This window comes from Callithrix jacchus, chromosome 22, assembly GCF_049354715.1.
Source record: "Callithrix jacchus isolate 240 chromosome 22, calJac240_pri, whole genome shotgun sequence".
NCBI classification, from domain to species: Eukaryota; Metazoa; Chordata; class Mammalia; order Primates; family Cebidae; genus Callithrix; species Callithrix jacchus.
Window position 1 is genome coordinate 30,261,637 of NC_133523.1, and position 24,690 is coordinate 30,286,326.

Sequence of the window (24,690 nt, forward strand, 5' to 3'; positions counted from 1 at the left end):
GTATGTAGCATGCGAGAGTGTGTGGCATATATGTGGTGTGTGTGGTGTGTATGGTGTGGTGTGTGTGATATGTGTGTGGTGTGGCTGGCGTGTATGAGGTGTGTGATGTGTGTGTGTTGGGGGCATGTGTGTGGCGTGCATGTGGTATATGTGGCATGTATGGGGTGTGTGTTGTGTGTGGTGTGGGGGATTTTTATGATATGTGTGTGGTGTATGTGGTGCGTACAAGATATGTGGTGTGGTGTGTGTGGTGTGTGGTGTGTCTAGTGTGTGTGTGTGCTGTGCATGTGGTGTGTGGTATGGGGGGCATGTGTGTGGTATATGTGGCATGTATAGGATGTGTGGTGTGGGTGTGTGATGTGTATGGTGTGGTGTGGGTATCATGTATGTGGTGTGTGGTGGGGGCATGTGTGTGGTGTATGTGACATGCATGGGATGTGTGGTGTGGGAGTGTGGTATGTATGGTGTGGTATGTGTGTTGTGTATGTGGCGTGTGTGTGGGGTGTGTGTGTGGTGTATGTGGCGTGTGTGTGGGGTGTGTGTGTGGTGTATGTGGCATTCACAGGATGTGTGGTGTGTGTTATGTGTGTGTTGTGTGTTATGCATGTGGTGTGTGGTGTGGGGGGCATGTGTGTGGTGTGTGTGGCATGTATAGGATGTGTGGTGTGGGTGTGTGGTATGTATGGTGTGGTATGTGTGTTGTGTATGTGGCGTGTGTGTGGGGTGTGTGTGTGGTGTATGTGGCATTCACAGGATGTGTGGTGTGTGTTATGTGTGTGTTGTGTGTTGTGCATGTGGTGTGTGGTGTGGGGGGCATGTGTGTGGTGTGTGTGGCATGTATAGGATGTGTGGTGTGGGTGTGTGGTGTGTATGGTGTGGTATGTGTTGTGTATGTGGCGTGTGTGTGGGGTGTGTGTGTGGTGTACGTGGCATTCACAGGATGTGTGGTGTGTATGTGTGTGGTGTGTATATATGTGGTATGTATGTGGTGTGTATGGTATGGCATGTGTGGCATGTATGTGGTATATGGTGTGTGCATGGCATCTGGGGCATGTTTATGGTGGGGGGAGACCCTCAGGCCGTGTCCCCTCTCCCCAGCCCACCTGCACTTGAGTGGCACTGGGCATACAGAATCACAACTCACCCATCTGGCTGAAGAGCAAGAAAAGCACCAAGACCTTGAACGAGAAGGAGCACAGCTGGGCAAGTCCTTCACCCACAAGGGACTGATGGGGACAGGAGGCTGCAATTAAGGACTGTTGCCTGTGGCAGGAGAGTCCAGAAAAGCCCGGGCCTGCAGAGGGTCTCCAGCGGGTCCCAGCTGAGGAGGGGACACTGCCACATGGTCCTGGTTACACCACACAGATCCTCTCCCTTTCCCATGATTCTCACAACCCCCGGGAAACGCAAGAGCCCCAAATGCCCCACTCACAGCTTGGAGAGAAAGAGCATAACTTCAATTAAGGCCCCAGGCTGTCAATCACATTGAGTTATTAATCTCCTTGTGGCAAATGTGAGCTGGGGCCCGCTTACATAACCAATGGAGCATGCTCTAAATTAGCGTTTGCAGGTAATGGATCCGGCTGCCAGCCCCACGCCAGCTGGCTACAAGCTGGTTACGCCACTAACATGAAATAATAGGAGGTGGAAAAATGGACGGCCTGATTGGGCAGGCTGCTAGCGCCCGATTTACCCAATGTGGACGACTTATTGGTTTAACACAATTTACTACACCTCAATTGTGGAAAATGATTTTCACTTCCTCTGAACCCTCGCTCCGAGGCGCCGCACAGGGGACAAGTCTTCATAAATGCCATCCGCTCACCTTTTTGTTTTTTAACATGCCCTCAAGATTTTATAACAAATCATAGATAATAAAACAAACAAACAAAAAGATGAGGCTTAGAACTGGGGCTCGGGGCCAGCATCTCGAGTCCTGGGCTGAGTAGTGTGTCCAGCTCGAGAAAATCAGCCCCACTCTTACCCCTAGTCCTGAACTGGGGAGCTCCCTGCCTTTCTGCCCCATGTCCCTGTGCAGGGCTGAGGTCTTAGGGACGCCCAACTTGTTCGCAGGGTGCTATCAACACATATAAAAGAGCAGCTGACTTCCTCGGAACCCAGTGAGTCAGCCATTGGCACAGCGGTAAATAGCCGCCCCTCAGCCTTCCCTGGCAGCAGTGGAGCCTGTGTTCAAAGGGCCACACCCCCAGGCAACCAAAAACACTGGGTTTAGAAGAGATTTTTGTTCCTCGACCAGTTAAGAATTCTCAAGTTCCCAGTGACGCAGAAGATGCCAGAAAAATAGCTTAAAACCTTTTCTTCTCTTTTCCATCCATCTACTGAACCCACCTACATGTTTCCCGACACCCACGGTAGGTCAGACATCATGCAGATAAATGAGACGTGGTCCCCAAGATGGCGCCTCCAGGCTCTCCAGGACAAGGACCACAACACTGTGTCACCGCGTGATCCTGCCCTGAAGAGGGAGCTCAAGGCGGAAGAAGTGTCAGCCCACCTCCCTGGCTGCAGATGGCCCCAGGGGCTTCAGCCTGGGCACCAGCAATTAGGGACACCCTCCTCAAATCTGGCCAGGGATACTCCATGATGTGACACTTTTCCCAGACACCCATGTTCCCACCACCTTCAGAGGGGGTGACCCTTCCCTCCCCACTCGGTTCCCTCAGTAACAGACTCCATCTCTCATTCTTGCTATCTCAGTCCCCATCCCCACCCCTGCTCTAAGCTCTCAGGAGCCCACAGATTGGATGGCTTCCCTGGCAGGCACTGTTTCCCCTGTATGTCCTGTGGTCAGCCTCAGGTGAGCGCACACGGCAGGTGCACAGCATGAGCACAGCGGGCACACACGCTGAACCAATGCCATCAGCACTCTGCGGGTGGCTGCTCCCAGCTGAGAGCTTCCTGGTGCACTCAACTGTGGCCTCTGGCTTCGAGCTCATCTCTCCATGAGCCACCCTTGTCCACACAGGAGGCAGCAGCAAGGCCAACCTGAGGTCTTGGGATGGGGGTGGAGAGAGGGTTGGGCAGTTTATAGATAGGTGAGATCTCCCCAGAGCTCGCCTTCACAACACCCTGCTTCCAACAGCAGCCAAGTGTACTGTGTAGACTCTGTGTGGATCCTGACCTGAACAAACCAATGCTAAAATGAGTTCAGGATCGATGTAGACTAGATATTCATGACATGACACTTCAATTGTGATAGTGGATGTGATATTGGCATGGTGGTTATGTAAAAGTGAAAAAAAGTTCTCATCAACTGAAATACCTACTGAAGGATTTACAAATACCATGACATGATGTCTAGGATTTGGCTTTAAAATGCTCTACAAACAAAACTAAACACAAAAATCTGATGGGGACTTTGAAGTTCATTATGCTTTTCTATTATTTTGAATATAGAAATTTCCTGTTAAAAAAAAAGAGACCTCCATTACCTGGAAGGCAGGAGGGCTAAGGAGCAGCGGGTATTCCAGGGCCCCCGGCCCCTGACCCAAAGCCCACGCAGCTTACGCAGCCCTGTCCCCAGGCTGGGCAGGGTCAGGCTCTGGGACACCATCAGGAGGAAGGCTCTGGGCCCCTCCTAGGAACCACCTGGACGTCAGGGCTCCACACGGGGCTCAGCTATTCCTGCCCCAATTTCTCAGTTATTTTTATTTGAAGCATCAGCTATGGGTCACTATGATTCAACTCAAGCCGGGGCGGGTTTCTGGGGCAGTACCAATCTGAGGGACCCATTGTCCAGCCCACCTTGCCAGGGGAGCCCCCCAGCACACTTCCCATCCCGGATCCTCGGAGGGTGCAGGGGTCCTGGGAATGCCGGGTCACAGATGCCGCACTGCAGCAGGAGACCGCGCAGAAGCCAGTGCTGGGATAGCTCTGCGAGCCCTTCCCAACCTCCCCAGCTGACAGAGCTGGGCTTTTGATGAATGTGTGTTATATGCCCCCTCCTAAGGTGCCAAGCATCCAGGCAAGGCCATTTCAACCTCCTCCTGGGTGGGGTAAGGAAACGAGCACACAGCTGACTGCTCAGAACTCCTTCCAGGGTGAGACTTTAGAAAGACACCCATCCCCCAAGCACAGCCACAGTGAACAGAAGTGTCCAAGCAGCCCACAGCGCACTCCACCCGACCTCAGCCCTGCACCCCACTGATGAAGCAGGGAGGTCAGGAGGGCTGGGAGGGTGATATGAAGCCAGCTCCCCCAGGGCCAGGGCCTTGCCAGAGAACAGGCCCTGCGGACATCTAGGAGGGGACTTGGGCTCTGCAAGGGGGGAAGGGACACCAGAAACCAACTTTCACAAGGACAGGCAGGAAAGGCAGGCCTGGGGTGGGGACAGGGGAATGGCAGCCTCTTCGGAGTCACCTCCCCAGAGCTTCCAGGTGGCACCAACACTGGTGGGAGGTCCCAGACTGGGGGCCTCCTGCCCCAGGGGACACAGATGGGAAGGGAGCCACTGAGCACTGAGCCAGTTTGGGTCTGACCCAAAGGTTTCCTCGTACCATGGATGGCAGCATGGGTTCTGGAGCGGGGCTAAGCTGACCAGGCCACACCTGCCACAGCTGGGCAGCCACAGGAAGCTCCCCACGTGGCACCAGCTCGCTGCAGGCCTAACAGGAGCAGAAGGCCGATGGAGCTCTCCAGAGCTCTTTACGGGCCGTTTAACCATCCCTCGACCCAGTCGCCGGAGCACAGCAGACATAATGGCAATGTTTACACATAAAAATGGCAAGCTGTTTTAATAGGCTTTCAGAGTCACAAGAGTGGCAATCTGGTAAAGTTTCCTGTAAATGGCAGAAGCAAAGTCCGAGAATAGAATGGTAGAGCACTAAACCACCCTGAAAAGTCACTGAATACCGTTACATCAAACACTGCCAAGAGCCAGGGAGGGGCCGCAGTCAGAAGAAAAATAATCCTTGCCCGTGATCCTGAAGCCCTGTTCGTAATCCCCACTCGAGGTGTGTGTGCCGCTGTGGCGTCTCATCTGTTACTCACTCAGGGAACATAAATTACTGGTTTTTACCTTTGAATCTTTGCCCGGAGAAACACGGTGGCTTACCTTTCCAACTCATATTCTTTCATTCCCACTTTTATAGCTTTCATTACCTGGAGGACAGATATTAAGCAAAGACATTTGTATCAAGCAGATCAGTAACACAGTGTGATAAATAACACACAGCACTCTTCAAAAGCACCTCTTCTTTAAAAAAAAGAAAAAAGGAATGATATGTGCACGCAGTGCTACAGTCATGTGACAAATTAGAACTTTGTAAAAGCTCCACAATCCACACGGTTTTATTTAAACTGCAATGAAGCACTTCCATTGGGAAGCCGATAAATGCCAAGGCTCGAGTTAGAGCTCAGAGGCCACCAGCAGCCCGAGGACAGTAAGGATTTAACCATGAGGCGCTTGGTGAATACTTAATGCTATGAAAGCGATGATGATCACTAAAAGGACTCCTTTGTTTAACTTTCATAAGACATGGAGAACATTAACTCGTACAAGAGAGTACGCTGCCCATCAATTACCCTTGTCTGTTTCCTAACACAAAACTGCAACGTTCCCGAGCAGATGCTGGGCCGTCCTCATCTTTCAAGACATGTGTTTCCTTATTTGGTCTCATTCCTCCAGTAAAGTGGGAAGGCTTGGAAGAAGTTTTCAGAAAATGGATGATGGTAATAAGTGTGCCCGAACCATAGCTAAGGACAAGAGATTCTTTAAAATGAGCCAAGAACTGCTGGGATATCAGGAAGGAACACCCTACCCTCCCAGAGTTGGGACTTTTTATTGAAGAATTTCCTGAAGATTAGTGTCCATGACAGCCATAATGGGCAGGTGCCCTAAGCTGAGGAACTGGGGCAGAGCCTCTCCTATCCCTGCCCTGTGTCCACCAGGGAACAAAAAAGAGAACCATCCCTGTGTAAAACTTCCTACCTCTTGTGTGGCCTTTGGGGATTAGAGCCCACCCAAAAACCCTTCATCCTCACTGGGTTCTCTCTCCCCACACAGCAACACCACGTTTCCCACTCAGCTGGAGCCGGTGCTTACCTCACAGTGGGCCTCACTGGAGATTTTATTGGTGTAGCGCAGAACCTCCAGCTCCATGTCTGTCTTAAACACTCGGCTTCAGAGACAGAAGAACAAAGCAGCAAGTCAGTGACTTTCAACTTTCAAGAGGCACTGGCTGGAGCCCTCCTGGGAGACCTCAGGGCCCGCCACACCCTGCACAGCCGGGAAGGGGTGCTGTGTGAGGCCTGCCGGCGACCACTCGGGGCCAGAGTGGGGCCACTAAGGCCCAGGAGTGACAAGATGCACAGAAGAGTCTAGAAGAAAACCTCTATTGGGGAGCAGAGCTGCTGCTCACTTGTCCTAACACCAGCCAGCAGGCAGGCTGTTTCCAGGGATAAGATCTGGAAGCTGCTGTGGGCGGGGAAGAAGCCTAATTGCTGCAGCCTGCCACAGGCTGCCCCCTCCAGCCTCAGTTTCCCCATGCACGGAAAGGGGATGAAATCTACATGGCAGGGCTGTTGGGCCATAATCCTAAGCCTGCCGCCTTCCGAGGCTCTACCCTGTTGGCTGAAGAGGCCTCGTTTCCTCCCCATCCCCACCCACCTGCCCACAGGTGGGAGACAGGGTCAGATGAGCGGACTGAAGCCATTCCAGCTCCGTGTGTGCAGGTACAAATGTGGGAACAGCTGGTCTGCAGACATAGGCAGGAGACAAGGAGCAGATGAGAAGGAGGCAGCCACAGATGAGAGAGTGGTGGTCTATGTGGGCAGGGGAGTCACAACCGGGGGACCCTGCTGTCCCTTCCCAGCTGGGCTGTACCTCCCGCAACTGGACTCCTGGGGCTCCCAGGTCCTCCCAACAAACTGGAGTTAATTTGCCCAAATGTGGTTAGGTTTCTGGTGGTCGCAATCATCTGCAAGTAAGACCCACAGAGAGGAGCCGAATAAGTATTCATTTTCTACCTCCACCCATTTAAAATAACCCTGGATCTGCAGGCACTGAAAGGGCAGCCATGCTCAGGCATTCAGAGTACGGGCCCAGGAGACAGGCTCTGGGCTCCAGTCCAGCTCCACCCCTTCTCAGTGGTGTGGCTGAGATCCCTATTCTGTGCCTCGATTTCCCCATCTGAAAAATGGAGATATGAACATTGTTTTCATTGTAGGTTTGCAGTGAGAATGGAGTTGGTATTTTTAAAGCACTAAGGACAGTGCTCAGCACACAGTAAGTGCTGGGTAAACTTGTTCCAGAAACCAAGTGAAATGAAAAGCCTGCAGACACCACCTCATCCACACCTCCCACCCCGAAGCCAGGCAGAGTGCTCTGATGCCCTTAGGTAGGACATCTTAATTCTCATCAAAACATTACCTCCCAGTATTCACGACAGGCCCACGAAGCTAAAGCAATCTCAGCAGACAATATAGCCTCTCTTCATTTTAAATTGCCATTTACTGGGGACCCACTCTATGCTAGGTCCTGTAAGTTGCAGTGGATGCTGGGTGCACTGCCCAACTCATCCCCTGGGGCCACATCCCTTGACTGATCTCCTTGATTCAATGGAGGGAACCAAGATTCAGCTCCCTTGCTTCAACTGGGGACATCTCTGAGAGCCACTCCAGTGCCAAAGGTCCGCATGGGATCAGCCAAGATGCCCTTGTGACAGTATCACAGCCCAAGCCTGCTCCCTCACTCTACCACAGGCGCTGATCCCAAGAGCACTCCTCAATAAGCTTCCTGCCTACTCAGCTAAGAGACTCAGCTTCTCACAGAACCAACCTGGAACAGGTACTACATTCCCATTTCACAGATGGTCACATAGCTGAAACAGTGTCAAAGCGCGCGTGACCCACTGTGTTACACTCACCCCCTTTTTGTTGCACTCCGTGCAAAAATAATAGAACTCCACAGCCAGACAAACTACTAATCGAGTACAGAAATAAACTAGTCCTTTTCAGACTTTGGAAAACTCAGAAACGGGGGAAGTACTTAAGGATGTACTCCAGCAGAGAGAGAAGGGTAGAAGGGTGGGGAGGGAGGGACAGGGAGAAAGCACAAGCCAATAAAGAGAAAGCGGTGATATAATGGGATATTTTTAAAAACTAGAGTCAATCCAAAAGTATAATCAGATGCTGGACAGCAAGCCTAGAAAGTAATCAGTAAAAATGAGAACTCGACGTATGCGGATGAGAAAAACATCCACAAAAAGAATGGCATGGATTCCTTTCTGCAGATAAAATCAACAGGAAGCTTAAAGCTCTTAGTGATATGGTGAAGAAGATATATGCTTCTTCTCTCGATAAGAAAAAAAGAAAGGCAAATTAAAACTCCAGGAAAAACAAAACAAATATACGTATTATGAAGGCTGCATTTATTAACACAGTACCAAAGTAACACCAGGCAGATTACTTTGCAGGTCAAGGGGGAAAATGTAACCCAGTGATCAGTCTTAGCATCATTGATTGTGGATGAGCTAAATATTTTTTTGTGTGTGTTTTTTTTTTTTTTTAGATGGAGTTTCACTCTTGTTACCCAGGCTGGAGTGCAATGGCGTGATCTCGGCTCACTGCAACCTCCGCCTCCTGGGTTCAAGCAATTCTCCTGCCTCAGCCTCCTGAGTAGCTGGGACTACAGGCGTGCACCACCATGCCCAGCTAATTTTTGTATTTTTAGTGGAGACGGGGTTTCACCTTGTTAACCAGGATGGTCTCGATCTCTTGACCTCGTGATCCACCCGCCTCGGCCTCCGAAAGTGCTGGGATTACAGGCTTGAGCCACCGCGCCTGGCCTTCCTGCAAATGCTTTAAACTTCCATGGCTTTAAATCTAACTTCCAGTTTGCAAGAAATATGGGGATAGAGGAACAAACTAACTGTGACCACAAGGGAACGACCATACAAATCCAGAATTGGGATGCTGTGGTACAGCCCAGGCTTTCAGTATCTGGGGGAAAACCATCATAATACCCAGGTAAGAGATGGGAACTATATTGGCTACATCTGGGATGTTTTAAGGAGAACTGGAGGAATTCTTGTTTATGTGAACTTTCTTTTTTTTTGAGGGGAGGAAGGGAGGAAGGCAAGAAGGGAGGGAAAGAGGAAGGGAGGGAGGAAGGAAGGGATGAAGGGAGGAAAGAAGGGAGGAAGGGGGAAGGGGAAAGGGAGGGAGGGAGGGAGGGAAGGGAAGGAAGGAAATCTAGCAATGAGAGACATTGCCGACCTGGATCTAGAGGTTTACAAGTTGATTTTTTTTTTTTTTTTTTTTTTGGAGATATGGAAAGAAAAAAAAATGAGTAAAGGAGAGGAAGAAAGAGGAAGAGAAAGAGGGAGGGTAAATGGAAATATTGCTTTATTCTGAAAAAAAATGGGTATTAATAATGGCCAATCAATGTTTCATTTAAACCTATGAGTAGGTGTGATGTGGTATTGACAAGAATGTATATTTTGTGTATTTGAGTGGAGAGCTCTATAAATATTTATTAAGTTTACTTGTTCTGGATCTGAGTTCGAGTCCTTGATATACTTATTAATTTTCTGTCTCATTGAATCTAAGTCTCTATGTATCTGGGTGTTAGGATCGTTAGCTCTTGTTGCATTGATCCTTTTACCACTATCTCTTTGTTGCTTTAAAATCTATTTTATCCGATATGAGAATTGCAACTCCTGCTTTTTATTTATTTATTTATTTATTTATTTTTGCTCTCCATTTGGTTGGTAAATCTTTCTCTATCCCTTTGTTTTGAGTCTTTGTGTTTCCTTGCATGTGAAACAGGTCTGGATGTAACATGCTGTTGGGTTTTGGCTGTGTCTTTTGATTGGGGGATTTAGTCGTTTTAAATTTAGGATTACTGCCATTTGATGTTAACTGGCTGTGTTGTCCATTCGTTGATGTAAATTCTTCTTTATGTTGGTGCTTTTACTTTTTGGTATATTTTTAGAAAGGCTGATACTGGTTGTTTCTTTCTGTATGTAATGCTTCTTTAAGAAGCTCTTGTAAAGCAGGCCTGGTGGTAATAAAATCTCTGAGTACTTGCTTGTTCATAAAAGATTTTATTTTTCCTTCAGTTGTGAAGCTTAGTTTGGCTGGATATGAAATTCTGGGCTGAAGGTTCTGTTCTTTGAGGATGTTGAATATTGGCCCCCACTCTCTTCTGGCTTGTAGTTCTGCTGAGAGATCTGCTGTAAGTCTGATTGGCTTGCCTTTGTGGGTAACCTGACCTTTCTCTCTGGCTGCCCTTAGTATTTTCTCCTTCATTTCAACCCTGGTGAATCTAACGATTATGTGCCTTGGGGTTGCTCTTCTTGAGGAATATCTTTGTGGTGTTCTCTGTATTACCTGGGGTTGAATATTGACCTGCTTTGCTATTTTAGGAAAATTTTCCTGAATTATATCCTGAAGGGTATTTTCCAGCTTGGATTCATTCTCTCCATCGCATTCAGGTACACCTATCGAACGTAAATTTGGTCTTTTCACATAGTCCCACATTTCTTGGAGACTTTGCTCATTTCTTTTTATCCTTTTTTCTCTAATCTTGTCTTCTTGTTTCATTTCGTTAAGTTGGACTTTGACCTCTGATATCCTTTCTTCTGCTTGAACAATTCGAGTGTTTAAACCTGTGCATACTTCTTGAAGTTCCTATATTGTATTCTTCAGTTCCATTAATTCACTTATATTCCTCTCTAAGTTGTCTATTCTCAATAGGATTTCATCAAACCTTTTTTCAAAGTTCCTAGTTTCTTTACGTTGGGCTACAACATGTTCTTTTAACTCGCTGAAGTTTCTTATTATCCATTCCTTGAAGAGTGATTCTCTCATTGGGATGCGCTCGTTCTCCGTCAAGCCTTGTTCCATTGTTGATGTGGAACTGTGATCATCTTTAGAGGGAGAGGCGTTCTGATTTTGAGTATTCTCAGCCTTTTTACACTGGTTTCTTCCCATCATTGTAAATTTATCCTCCTGTCAAATTTGGAATTACCAACTTTCAGATTAGGTCTCTTGAGTGGACGTCCAAGTTGTTAGTTCCCAGGGCCAGAGCAGCGGCGTTAAGACTGATGGTGCTTTTCTGCCCAGGATTCTCCTGTCTGGCTTCCTTCTTGTGTCTGTAATAGGCGACTCTGCCTTCCTGGGGCTCCAAACCACGGTCAGAAGGGGAACCAGTCTCGTTTACTCTGCGCCGAGAGCTGCCGCGAGGTGCCGTCCCAGGCAATGCGCCGGCCTCAGGAGTCGTGCTGGGGACCCGTGTGGGTCCTCCAAACCTCGGTCAGAAGGGGAGCCAGCCCTGTTTACTCTGCTCTGAGAGCTGTCGCGCTGAGGTGCTGGCAAAACCACTGCGCTGTCCACAAGAGTCACGCTGGCGACCCATGTGACTCCTCCACTGGGGGTCTTCTGCTCCGTGAGCAACCAGAATTTGTCTGAAAGTGTGGCGTCCTCTAGTTCTCTGTGCTTTGACTGAGAGCTACAATCCCAAGATGCTAGCGATCGGCCATCTTGGACTGTTCCCCCATGTGAACTTTCTGACTTTCAACAATACACGTACGCTGCTTTTGTTCTAATGAAAAAAAATTTAATTAAAAAAATAAAGAAAACCATTCTTTAAACAGAGAATAAACTAAAATACAAAGTGATTTTGTACAACTGTTCGTTAATAAGAAAAGCCATCTATATGCTCTTAATGCTAGGAGCCTCCTCTTGAGGGAGGCCCTGGGCTTGTGACATCTGACCCAAGAGAAGGCACTCCTGCCCTGACATATTCCTTAGCTCTGCAGAGACCACGATCATAGTGATCATGGAAACAGTTTTATGGGTTTTCTTTGGTTTGTTTCTTTTTTTACCTTTTAGAGTTAATGTCTCCCCCAAAACAGGTAAGATTTACTGCTCACATGAATGCAATGGGAATGTAACATACCCTAACAAGGAAACAGCCACAGAAGTCAGGAGGTGAAGACAGGGGGTGGAGAAAAGATGTGCAGAGAGAGCAGGGCCCCACCTGTGCAGCCTCAGCTCACCCAGGGCAAAGGCGAGATGGGGTGGAAAGTTTACGGAGCAAGAACTAAAGGAGGCTCAAGTGTGTATGACAAGAAGGCAAACGGAACCTGTGGAAGAACCAGCAATAATCATATGATTAAAAGATGGGTGGGGGCAACAGATATAGTCCAAAAAATTGACTTTGGGGAGGGCTGGGGTAGAGAGAGATGAGCTGGCAGGAGTCGCTGGTTTCATGATAACCTAGCTTTCCTGTAGTGATTTTGTACTAGTGGCTTTTTAAACCAAGGGCACACATTGCTTTGATAACACTGTAAAAACCTTAATCAGCTGCTGTCCATAATGGTAAATGTCCATTCATTCATTTCACATCACTAATAAGTACGTGTTGGCTGGATGTACGAGGCACAAGTGATGGAGTGGAGTGAAAGGGCCACGTCCTCCCCTGATGGAGCACAGAGACTTTGGAGGGAGGAATACAGTGCGAGTAAACACACAATAATGGAGCGGAAGGAGGGCTACTAAGGGCAGGAGCTGGGGTGCTATGGGAGGGAATGATGGGAGAGGCCTGAGCCCTTTTGGTTTGGGGCTGGCCACCCAGTCAGAGAGGTCTGTAATGCTGAGACCTGGAGAACAGAGGTGGGCAGCCCAGCTGAGTCCCTCTGCACCAAGGTCCCTTCTGCAAAGGCAGAGAGTTCCCGGTGCACCCCCTGGCCAGCTCCTTTCCCTTTACTAAAAATGACCTACCTGCAGCAAAGCTCCCAAAGGCCCACCTGTGGCTCTCAGAAAGGGATCAACTCAAACACTCTCAAGATCAGCAAAGCTGGAGGGTCTGAGGATGCACACCAGCACCCACCCCTCTATCAAAGGGGCTTCTCCTGCATCTCCTCTTCCTCCTCCTCAGCCTGGCCAGGAGCCCATCTGAGCTGGCCTCCATCAAGGCAGCCTAGACAGAGGGCCAGAGGTAGGCAAGGATGGCAGGAAGGCGAGGGGCCCAGCGGCTCCCCCATCCCCATCAGAGGCAGCAAGGCCTCGGATGTCATGGGAGCAGCCCACGCTAGCCTGCCGCTGACTCACACGGTCTCCATGACACCACACAGCTGGGACAGCCAGCCATTTGTCACTGGGAAATGAAGCAGGCATCCTGCAGCACAGCGACACTTTCCCAATGCCACAGAACCTTCTGGGGAACGTGGAGAAAACAAACCCGCAAGCCCAGGGAGACCCTCTCGAATGAACGCCCTAACTCTCTGGCGGTGGCAGCCCTGAAGCCTGACGGCGTGCTGTTAATCACCGTGAAGGTGCCTCTGATGCCGCTGCATGGCGGGTGCAGTCCCATCTGGGACCAGAAAGGTTGCTCCTATCCCCAGAGGGTGAGAGTTCAGAGCCATGGGTGGGAATGGGGCCAGCAGCTCAGGCTCCCTAGGTCTGAACCCATTCACGGTCCCTTGGATGTCATTCCCACTGTTGCTGTCGATGGCACCAGCCCAGGGAACCTGCCATCAGCGAGCAGGTCTCTCTTCTCAAATGCAGTGACGATCACTAGGTGACAATACAGGTGAGGTCCAGGAGCCCCCACCCTTCAACCCCTTACTTTTTCCTGGAGCCACCTTCTGCCTCCGTTTGGCTTAGATCCCTGTCCTTCCCTGTGGCCACTATTCTTTCCAGTGCTGTAGACTCCTCGGCCCTGTGTCCACCATCCCCACGGGCTCAGCCTGTGACTGCTCCAGGAATACCGAGCGCTGCTGGGGAGATCACGCAGCTGGCAAGGGCCAAGCAAGTCCCAGTCAACAGTCTCACCCACCTCAGTGAGGCCCCAGCTCTACTGTGAGCTGCAGGGGAACCCACGGGAGGGCTACTCTCAACTTCCCACAACTTCTTAAGATTTCTACTCCCCACTTCTGCCCACCGTGGGAGCCGCTGCAGATGAATGAATTCCACTCCTACTTCTTGGAGCGCACAGCAGCCAGCAGATGGGCCCACTCTCACCTCTCCTCCTCCAAACTCCCAGGACTCCCCAGCCGTCCTTTCTCCCTCCCTTTCAAGAGAAGGTGCATCCTCTTTCCAAGTTCACACACCCACCTGGGGATCCCAGCTCCACTCTCCACCATGCACCCACCCTTCCTGCAAGAAGCTCGATGGCCACCGAGAAACAGCTTCCTCTACAAGTAAAGAATCCTCCCCTCACTTGCCCCTTCTTCGCCTACAGCCAAGCCTCCCCTACGCTGCCTGCCGGGGCCCTAACAGTCCTTGCCTTGGGGAGGAGGGAGAGCAGCTTTTGCATTCTATTTTGAACTTCCTCCCCATCTCTTCCCCTCCCCTCTCCCCTTTCTGCTTCTCTCTTCAGCCCCCATCACACTGCCAGCCCTCCCCTTCCCTCCTCCCAGAAGGTATGGTTCCCTCCGCCTCTCCCTGCTTTCCTTCTGTTCTCATTTGTAGGTCCTGGGCACCCTGGAGCTCAGCATGTGAGAACCCCCACCATACCCTCATAATGCGGCTGCCATCTTCCTGCTGCTTCAGCAGAGACCCGGGCACCATCCTAGATGCCCTCTCCTATCACATCCATCCATCGCTTCCCACATCCAACCCATGGCCAAGAGCTGCCATTGCCCTCCACAACCTCCCTCGGTGCCCTCCACAACCTCCCTTGGCACCCCCCATTTCTCTCTATCTGGCCCCAGCCTCTCCAGCCTGGATAACCCCTGCAGCCTCCAGGCCTCCAGTCCACCTGCTGGATAGGGGGGTCTTTAGGAAATGCCAACCTCATCAATCTTCCCTTCATGTCCAGTGGTCTCTAGGTGTCCTCAGGATGAAGGCAAACCTCTAGTAGAGCACAACTCACTGGTGCAGGCCAACTCCACCATTCACCCCACGTGCTCTCCCAGCCCCTTCCTCCTGGAACTGACTCCTGCCCTCAAACACGCTTTTCTGGGGGTCAGGGACGACCCCCTTCTACTCCCCCACCCTGGGCTAAGTGCCTTCTCTGTGTTCCCTAGGTAGCCTAAATGAATCTTCAGAGACCTCTAACATTTACAATTCTTTTAATTTAAGTCTCTTCTGAAAGGCCATATACGGCCCTGGAGGACAGGGTCCCAGCACCAGCGCAGACAAGCAGTAACTATGTGTCATCAAAGCTACCTGGCCTTCCACCGAAGCCAGACAACAGCTCATTTCCAAAAAGGAGAGCCGATGGCCTCATTTCAAAGAGAACAGGAGGCCTCTCCACCCAACCCTCCCCACCCCATGGAAGCTTAGCAGGGCAGCATGAAATGTTGCCAAACCAGGCACAGCAAGGCCCAACCTCCCCAGGCCTCAGCACTCCCCCAACTTCCCCCTGCCACTGCCTCATCCCAGTCCCACAGGCAGGAAGAGCAGCCCAGGGTTGGCGCCAGGAGTCCACACCCCAGGCTCTCCACTCCGCCTCCCCCTGCAGCTGGGGTATCTTCCTACAGCGATGAATGGGAAGAGGTCGTTATCTGCCAAAGGAGAAAGAACCACATCCTCCCAGCAGAAGCGATAAGCATCTCCGCCATCAAGGCCCAGAGGCCTGGTTGCTTTTCTCATCTTACTTTGGGGAAAGTGGCAAACTGGGCTTCTAGCTGGTTTACTCAGGATATTTTTTTGACTTACATAAAAAAAAAAATCAAACTGAACCAGGGCAAATTATTCTACAAAGGCACTTCTCTGATGAAACCAGCCTGGCTGGGCTTTGGCCTGGCCCAGTTGAATCTATGCTTAAATAGACGTCTGCTGTGTGCTGGCTTAACCAATTATCTATAGGGCACTCTGGGCCTGAAGTCTGGCCCAGGCGCCAGGCATAGAGGGCTGCGTCCCAGCCTGGCCTGGTTATCTCAGAGCACAAATACCAGAAACTGTTTTTAAGATGAGTGTAGAAAAGAACAGGATTTTCCAGCATTCCGTGTGGTTTCTCCCTGTCTTCAGGAGGAATGCATCACCCTGAATATGATGAGCCAGTTTCCACTGTTCCTGAGCATGCGTGGGCAAGGTCAAAAGGGTGCCTCAGCCTCCGTGGGCCCACTGGGACCTGGAGTGAGAGAGGCATGGTCGCACTCAGTCCCAGCCTTGTCTGCCCCGGGGGTGTGTGGGGTGGTTGTTATTAGTATGATCTACAAGGCTGACAGCCCCATGAGAGGACAAAGGCCACCTCCTCCGGGAAACAACAGAGAACCATGACTCAGGACAGGGTGACAAAGATGCCACCTAAGAAGTTTGGGCAGGCCAGGCATGGTGGCTCACACCTGTAATCTTGACACTCTGGGAGGCCAAGGCTGGAGGATCATTTGAGGCCAGGAGTTCGAGGCCAGGCTGGGCAACACAGCGATAACCCGTCTCTACAAAACATTTAAAACTCAGCCAGGTATGGTGGTACGCACTTGTAGTCTCGGCTACTCAGGAGGCTGAGGCGGGGGGGATTTGAATGAGCCTGGAAGTTCGAGGCTGCGGTGAGCCATGATTACACCACTGCACTCCAGCCTGGGCAAGAAAGCAAGAGCTTGTCTTTAAGAAGAGCAGTTTGGGCAGAAGTCAGCTCAGGCTCTTTGGCAAGGAAAACGTGTGCCAGGAGACATGGGCACTGCACAGCCTCACAGACAGTCCCCAGCTCGTGGCCATGCTATGGGCATCACCACGCCTGGAGGCTGTTCAGACAGACAGGGAGGCTGGGAGGCAAAGGCTCCTACCCTATGCAGGCCTGCTCTCCTGCTACAGACCTAAAATAACAAAAACTAGATGAGGCGAAGATATATTTGAGCAACCTTATTTTTTTCCTTAAATATTCACAAGTCACAGAACTGCCTCTGAGCATTAAATCCTGAATTAAGATATCAATTAACTGAGGTCTAATACTCCACTGATTAAAATAGTAGTGAGACAAGGATGAAGGATTTCTAAAATCAGCCTCTATGCATCAAAGTGCCACCGTGTTGAACAAAACTCATTTAAAGAGCCAGGAAATCCATCTCTCCTGGAGATGGATGTGCAGAGAATGGTTCAATTGGAGCCAGGTGGGCGGAAATTCAACACCACTGGACCCCCCACAACTATCCCTCCCAAACTCCATGACCCAGTGATGCAAAGGATAAAATCCCACAAGGGGAAAGACAGAAAGAAAAGAGCGGGTTGAAATTACATATCCTCCAGGGGATCAATCAATAAGTCCTCTCAAAGAAACCAGAGCCATGAAGAAAATGATGGTTTAGCTCAGCTGTGCACTGAGTGTGCCTGAAACCTAGCCAGGGGACGGGCAGACATGGGGCAGAGGTCTACCTCCACCCTGGACCAGGGCCTGGCCACGCCTCTCCTTCTGTCTGATGCTCCCACATCCATCTCCTGCCTCCTGGCGTGTGGTGACTCAAGTTCTCACTCTCCCCTAGGAGTCCCACTTCCCATGTGGCTTCCTTGCTGGCGTAGGGTTAAATGCCTATTCATGAGGACACAAAGATGAGCAACACTACCTACTGGAATCCTTTTCACAGACACACCGAGAATTTAGGTCATCATCTACGTATCTTTTCTAATTTGGGACACATTACCCAGGACGTAGAATCCTGGGGCACGTCTACCTGTGAACCAACCACAGCTTCCCATCTCCTGTGCACACAGAGAGGCCGGGAAGCAGAAATAGACACGTTACCCACCACCTGATTAATGCATGCAGGACACTTTCGTTCTGTGTAATTAACAGCTCTAAAACCGGTGGATGACTCAAGTTAACACAGTCTCGCTTAAAACCCAAGAAGGCACACGGCAATAGCTGACACGCCTGCTCTCCCCTGACGCTTCCAGAGGTACTTAACCGAAACCCAAGGCACTGAGCTATCAGGTGGTATGAAAACATCTCCTTTTATTTCCCACCTTGCCTTCAGATCAATTTAATCATCTGCAAAACAGTAAAGCAGAACCACAGCCTAAATGATGGAAGTAAGATGCCTGCTCTTTTTAAGTTTCAACTTTTGACCTTCACATTCAAACTGTACGACCCAGCACAAGAAAAGAAATGATCAGTTATGATCTCATGTTTGTGGGGAAGAGTATGATTATAAAGGAATTTACAGGAAATCAAAAAGGCGCTCCTGGAGAGAATGGAAAACAATAAAACAGTCACAGGCAGGAAATGAATGACAGCTGACCAAAAATGAGAAAGCGAGTCTGCCGGTGCTAGGAGAGGCTGCATGCTGCCTTCCAATCAGACGGGCTCTGGAGGAACCCCACGTCCCCAGCCAAGCTGCTAGCGGGAGCTGGGGTGCACCTGGGTGGCAAGCCAAGCAAGCATCTGCCCCCTGGTCCTCCACCCTACTATACCCTGGCCCCAGCGCCAGACCATTCCAAAGGTGCTGGACCCTGCATTCAGTGGGACCAGCAGTGAGCTGGGAGGATGACTGACACTCGAGCGGATCCACTCCAAGTGTGCCCCCTCAGAGCTGCAAGGAGCAGCGCAAGAGCCTGGAACCAACAGTCTGGGCTCAACTGGCATTTTCTTGGGCAAGTCACTAACTTCCTTGAGCCTCAGTTTCCTCATCTGTAGCATGGGGATAGCTAGAACACTTACCTAGTACACCACAAATAAAATATCTTTACATACAGTGACATGCATCGAGTGCTTAACACAACACCTTGTGCACACGGAGTCTCAACAGGTGACAGTCAGTGTTATTAAGAGGTGCTTAGGGCCGGGCGCGGTGGCTCATGCCTGTAATCCCAGCACTTTGGGAGGCCAAGGCAGGTGGATCACGAGGTCAAGAGATCTAGACCATCCTGGTCAACATGGTGAAACCCTGTCTGTACTACAAATACAAAAAATTAGCTGGGCACGGTGGCACGTGCCTGTAATCCCAGCTACTAAGGAGGCTGAGGCAGGAGAATTGCCTGAACCCAGGAGGCGGAGGTTGCGGTGAGCCGAGATCGGGCCATTGCACTCCAGACTGGGTAACAAGAGCAAAACTGCGTCTCAAAAAAAAAAAAGGGGGGGGGGGCGGGGCTTAATATTAAGCCAGCTATAGCCTGGCTAACATGGTGAAACTCCATTTCTACTGAAAATACAAGAAGTAGCCAGGCGTGGCGGTGTGCACCTGTAGTCTTAGCCACTCGGGAGGCTGAGACACAAGAATCACTTGGAACTGGGAGGCGGAGGTTGCAGTGAGCCAAGATCATGTCACTGCACTCCAGCCTGGGTGACAGAGCAAGACTCCATCTAAAAAAAAAAAAAAAAGTGCCAGGCTGGGTGCGGTGGCTCACGCCCATAATCCCAACACTTTGGGAGGCTGAGGTAGGAGGATCTCTTAAGGCCAGGAGTTCGAGACCAGCCTGAGCAACACAGGAGACCCTGTCTCTACAAAAAACAGAAAAATTAGCTGGGTGTGGTGGCATGTACCTGGTATCACAGCTACTTGGGAGGCTGAGGTGGGAGGATCGCCTGAGCCCAGGAAGTCAGTGCCGCAGCAAGCTATGATCACGCCACTGCACTCCAACCTAGGACGGAAAGTGAAATCCTGTCTCTTAAAGAAAAAAAGAAGACATGCCAGTACTTGACTTAGACTCTCATTCAATCTTTGAGCCTACTTTGCAAGTGAGGAAACTGAAGTTGGGTGAATCTTCACGTCCGTACCATGAGTGAGGTTTCACTACGTCTCCATTTTACAGATTAAAATGCTGAGGCTCAGAAAAGTCAAGTGACTTCCTGACGGGGAGGAGCTGGGGCTACAATTCACATGTGCGCGAGTCGATGGTTTCCCGTTACCCCCATGACCCTCCACAGGGCCCAGAGAGAGAGGGTGGTGAAAGCATTCAAGGCCATCCAAAAGATGCATCCCTGAGTCATGCATCTAACACCATGGAAAGCCCACCCACTGTTGTAAATAAGGGACCTGCCACCGCCCCACGAGGAAGCCTTCCTCCAGTTACCCAGGGAGTGTGATGATCATGGCTACAGTGGACCCACCGAGCATGACTGGGACCTGGGCCATTAAAACATACCCCTGAGCAGCAGGGACGATGTGACATTTCTAAAACAGTTCTACTGCCATCAACTGTCAAGTAAATCCTTTCTGCTGCTTGCTTTAATAAAGTTGGAGGTATCCTTATGAACACAGGCTCGACCTCAAAGCCTCGAAAATGTCACTAGAATTACAGTGTGCTTCTTCCAAAGTGACAAATTAATGACTTATCCCTTAGGAGATGCAGGAACGCAGGACCCAGCTGTGGTCTCCAAGCCACCCAATCTGTAATCGACCTCAAGAGAATGTCCCATGTGGGGCAGTGTAAGTGGACATGGTCCACTTTAAGTACCCAGGATTTATTCTTCTGCCAATGGGGGCTACAGACAGGACAGACCCTCTGGTTTCTCTTCAGATCCTATAAATCTTTCGCTCTTATGAACAGGTCAGGCATTTGTTACTTCATTTTATTGAGACAAGGTCTGGCTCTGTCAGTCAGGCTGGAGTATGGTAGCACAATCATGGCGCACTATAGCCTCGACCTCCTGGGCTCAAGTGATCCTCCTGCCTCGGCCTCCCAAGAAGCTAGGACTATAGGAGTGCAACACCACGCTTGGCTAATTTTTAAGTTTTGTTTTTGTAGAGATGGGATCTCTCTGTTACTCAGGCTGGTCTCAAACTCCTGGCCTCAAGTGATTCTCTCATGTTGGTTTCTCCAAGTGCTGGGATTACAGGCATGAGCCACCAGCTCAGCCTTGTCACTTTATGAAAACAAGAGGTGGCTATAAACGTGAAGAACACCAGCCTCGTCCTCACAGAGTGTGGCTGTGAGGGGCGTGGGACCCACTGGCCTCTAACCCTCCTGAGGGTCAGTATTGGCACCAGTCAGCAGCCCTTGGTTCTCCACCTGGAGCTCAGCCGTCTCCCCCACTGGCCCTGCCTCAGACTCAATACACTCCAAGTCCCAGATCTGCCCCTCCCAGTTGTCCCCATCTCCGTGACACATCGCCCAGCATCACCTTCAACTCTATCCTTCACTCAAGCATCACAACCGGTCCTTCCCAGGAGCTTTCCCTTTTGGCTGTGGCCTCACCGCTCAGATCAGTCCTGCCACCACCCTCCACTGCCAGCTGGACCCCTGCAACAGCCTCCTCACTTATACACTGTGCCCACACTTGTCCTACAACTGAGTCTCCAGTCTAAGGCCAAAATGATTTTTTTCTTTTTGAGACAGAGTCTTGCTCTGTTGCCAGGCGCCAGGCTGGAATGCAGTGGCGTGATCTCGGCTCACTGCAACCTCTGCCTCCCAGGTTCAAGCAATTCTGCTTCAGCCTCCCAAGTAGCTGGGGCTACAGATGGGCGCCACCATGCTCAGCTAATTTTTTTTTTAGTTTTTAGTAGAGACAGGGTTTCACCATTTGGCCAGGATGGTCTCAATCTCCTGACCTCGTGATCCGCCTGCCTCGGCCTCCCAAAGTGCTGGGATTACAGGCATGAGCCACTGCATCCAACCCAAAATGATTTTTTAAATGCAACCCAGTCCTACCAATCTCCTGCTTAAATCCTTCAAAGGTTTCCTGTGTTTCCCATCCCTCTGAAGAAAATGTCAAAATGGACACCAAGGCCCAACTAGCCACTGCCTATCTCTCCAGCTATTCTTGGGCTCTGCTCCCTGGCTCCGCACTGGGCCCACAAAGCCACCACCCTTTCTCTTGTTTCTGTGAATAAGTGGTCCTTTGGCCTGGGCCACTGTCTCCTGCTCCTTCCTTTTCCCCAGCCAATGGCCACTAATCTTTCAGGATACCACCTTGGTCCCAAGCTCTAAGATGAGGTAAGTCAGAGCTCCCAGCTAGATGGGAAAATGTGATTGCACAGACTCAGGGTCGGATGTGAGAAGGCTACACATCTCCTAGGCAAGTGACGATGTAGCAAAGGCCTGGCCTTGCCCCTCTTCTACATTCTCAGTAAGTGCAACCATCCATCAAAGAAAAAATGCCTTGCTGTTGTCAAAGAGCAATTCAATGGCTTAGGAAGAAAACTGGTGGCATGTCAGAATTGGAAGGCCACCTCCAGGGCCCACAGAGGTGACACCCAGTGTAAGTCAGCTTACTTCGTAGGCAGCTAGGAGAAGCCAGTTGTGCTGCAGGTAAGGGCTGCCAGTATCACCAAGGGAAGACAGAAGGTGACAGAAAAATGCGTAGAACAGAATGCCACCTTTGTCAAGATACATGCGTGACATGAGGAAAACGTGGTTACCTTTCTGGCAATGGGATTACGTGTTATGTTTATTTCTGCCCTTTTCACTATCTACCCTGTGCTAGAGCTATCTAAGTTTGGTTTACTTATGGTGGGAGTTTTTATAAGATTGCAAATAAGGGAAATGATCAGTTTAATTGATGTTTAAGTGACTCATGTCCTTTCAAAAAGAAGTGCAGCCAGCCAACCAACAACAAAGAACAAGCGAAACAGAAAAGACTATGGGAGAAGGTTCTGGGAATTTGCTTTCTGAGGGGCTCTCTGAGATGGTGTGGGTGGGGACAACGGGCATTCCATCCCCATGAGCTGAGCACAATGGGCAAGGAGACCAAGGCTGTACTCACCACTCAACGATCTCTGGGTGAAGAATGGTGTTGTTGACTTTGAACCTATAGGGGGAAGAGAAATCAAGGCCATTAATCCAATGGTCTATCATGTCCCAGTGAGAATTACCTCATTCGAGACATGCACACATGACAAAGAGAGGGTCCCACACTTTAATTTCATCCCACACTTTCATTTCAACAGGCCACAAAACGCCTGTTGCTCCTTTCCTGCAGCAGACCTGGCAGCCTGGGCCTTGTCCTCCAAATGCGGTCAGTTGGAGAGCAAGCTTTATGGCTACAAAACACTATCCCCGATCCCCAGTAGGCAGACAGCATAGCCTCTTGTGTCAGGTATACCAAAATACACACAATAGGAGTACCAGAAGGAAAGAATGCAGAGAAAGCAGAAACCTCACCAATTTGATGAAAAACATTAATCTACATATTCATAATGCTCCATGAACTCCAAATAGGATATTCAAAGATATCCACACCTAGACACATCATAATGAAACTATCAAAAAAGTATCTTGAAAGCAGCAAAAGTATTAATAATTCATCACTTACAAGGGATCCTCAATTAGATTAATATCTAATTTCTCATAAAAAACTATGGTGAACAGAAGGCAGTGGGATGACATTCAAAGTGCTGAAAGAAATAAAAAGTCCACAAAAAAATTCTACATTCAGCAACACTATTATTAAAAAATGAGCGTGAACTAAAACACTCCAGATAAGCAAACGCAATGAGAATTTATCACTAGCAGACCTACCCTGAAAGAAATACTAAAGGGAACTGTTTCAACTACAATGAAAAGATACTGCAGAGTAACTTGAATCCACATGAAGAGAAAGCAAATACTGGCAATGGTAACCATATAGATAAATATAAAGACAGTATAAAGTATTTTTTGTTTGTAACTCCTTTTCTCTGACTTAAAAGACAACTGAATAAAGCCGTAATTGTAAATCTGTACTGATAAGTACAAAATGAATAAAGACGCAATCCATATGCAATAACAGCACAAAGGCAAAAGAGGGAAAGGAGACACAGAGGCCAACAATTTAAATGAAGTTGACACTAATGCAAACTAGATTTTTACAAGTTTAAGCAGTCAACTGTAATCACCACAATAATCATTAAGAAAATAGCTAAAACATACAGAAAAGGAAATGAGAAAGAAATCAAAACGTTACAAAAAAAAAAAAAGAATGTAGTGGAGAAAGTGAGGAGCAAAAATGTTAGAAGACATAGAAAACTGATTTTAAAATGGTAAAGGTTTTCCTTATCAATAATTACTTTAGATGTAAGTGGATTAAATTCTCCAATTACAAGGCAAGGATTGGCAGAATTTTTTTTTTAAGACAGAGTCTCACTCTGTTGCCCAGGCTGGAGTACAGTGGTGCAATCTCGGCTTGTTGCAGCCTCCGCCTCCCAGTTCAAGCAATTCTCCTGCCTCCATTTCCCAAGTAGCTGGGACTATAGGCATGTACCACCATGCTCGACTAATTTTTTGTATTTTTTTTTTTTTTTTTTTTGAGATGGAGTTTCTCTCTGTCAGCTAGGCTGGAGTGCAGTGGCCTGATCTCAGTTCACCGCAAATTCCACTTCCCATGTTCAAGCAATTCTCCTGTCTCAGCCTCCTGAGTAGCTGGGACTACAGGCGCATGCTACCATACCCAGCTAATTTTTGTAATTTTAGTAGAAACAGGGTTTCACCATATTGGTCAGGCTGGTCTCAAACTCCTGTCCTCAGGTGATCACCCACCTGGGCCTCCCAAAGCGCTGGGATTACAGGCATGAGCCACGACACCCGGCTTTTTTCTTTTTTTTTTTAAGTTCAGGGGTACATGTACAGGTTTCTTTGTTGTACAAATTATTCTGCCACCTAGGTATTAAGCTTATACCGCCTAGGTATTCTGCCACCTAGGTACTAAGTTATTCTTCCTGATCCTCTTCCTCCTTCCACCCTCCACCTTCCAGTAGGCCCCAGTCTGTGTTGTTCCCCTCTATATGTCCATGCGTTCTCATCATTCAGCTCCCAATTTTAAGTGAGAACATGTGGCATTTGGTTTTCTGTTCCTGTGTTAGCCTGCTTAGGATAACAGCCTCCTGCTCCATCCATGTTCTTGCAAAAGACATGATCTCATTCTTT

The 24,690-nt window shown here is 49.4% G+C and overlaps 1 protein-coding gene across 2 annotated transcripts in view; it reads right to left on the reverse strand.

Moving 5' to 3' along the window:
- The window catches only part of PEPD (peptidase D), a 127,528-nt gene that overhangs the window by 69,294 nt on the left and 33,544 nt on the right, over positions 1 to 24,690 (reverse strand). The window contains exons 7-9 of one of the 2 annotated variants that reach the window (XM_008987700.5): positions 22,553 to 22,597; positions 6,065 to 6,140; positions 5,075 to 5,121 (exon numbers count right to left, since the gene is read on the reverse strand). In XM_008987700.5, coding sequence (XP_008985948.2) covers positions 5,075 to 5,121; positions 6,065 to 6,140; positions 22,553 to 22,597 — 168 coding nt within the window. The remainder of the gene's footprint in view (positions 1 to 5,074; positions 5,122 to 6,064; positions 6,141 to 22,552; positions 22,598 to 24,690) is intronic. The other variant, XM_017967595.4, reaches the window with a different exon arrangement.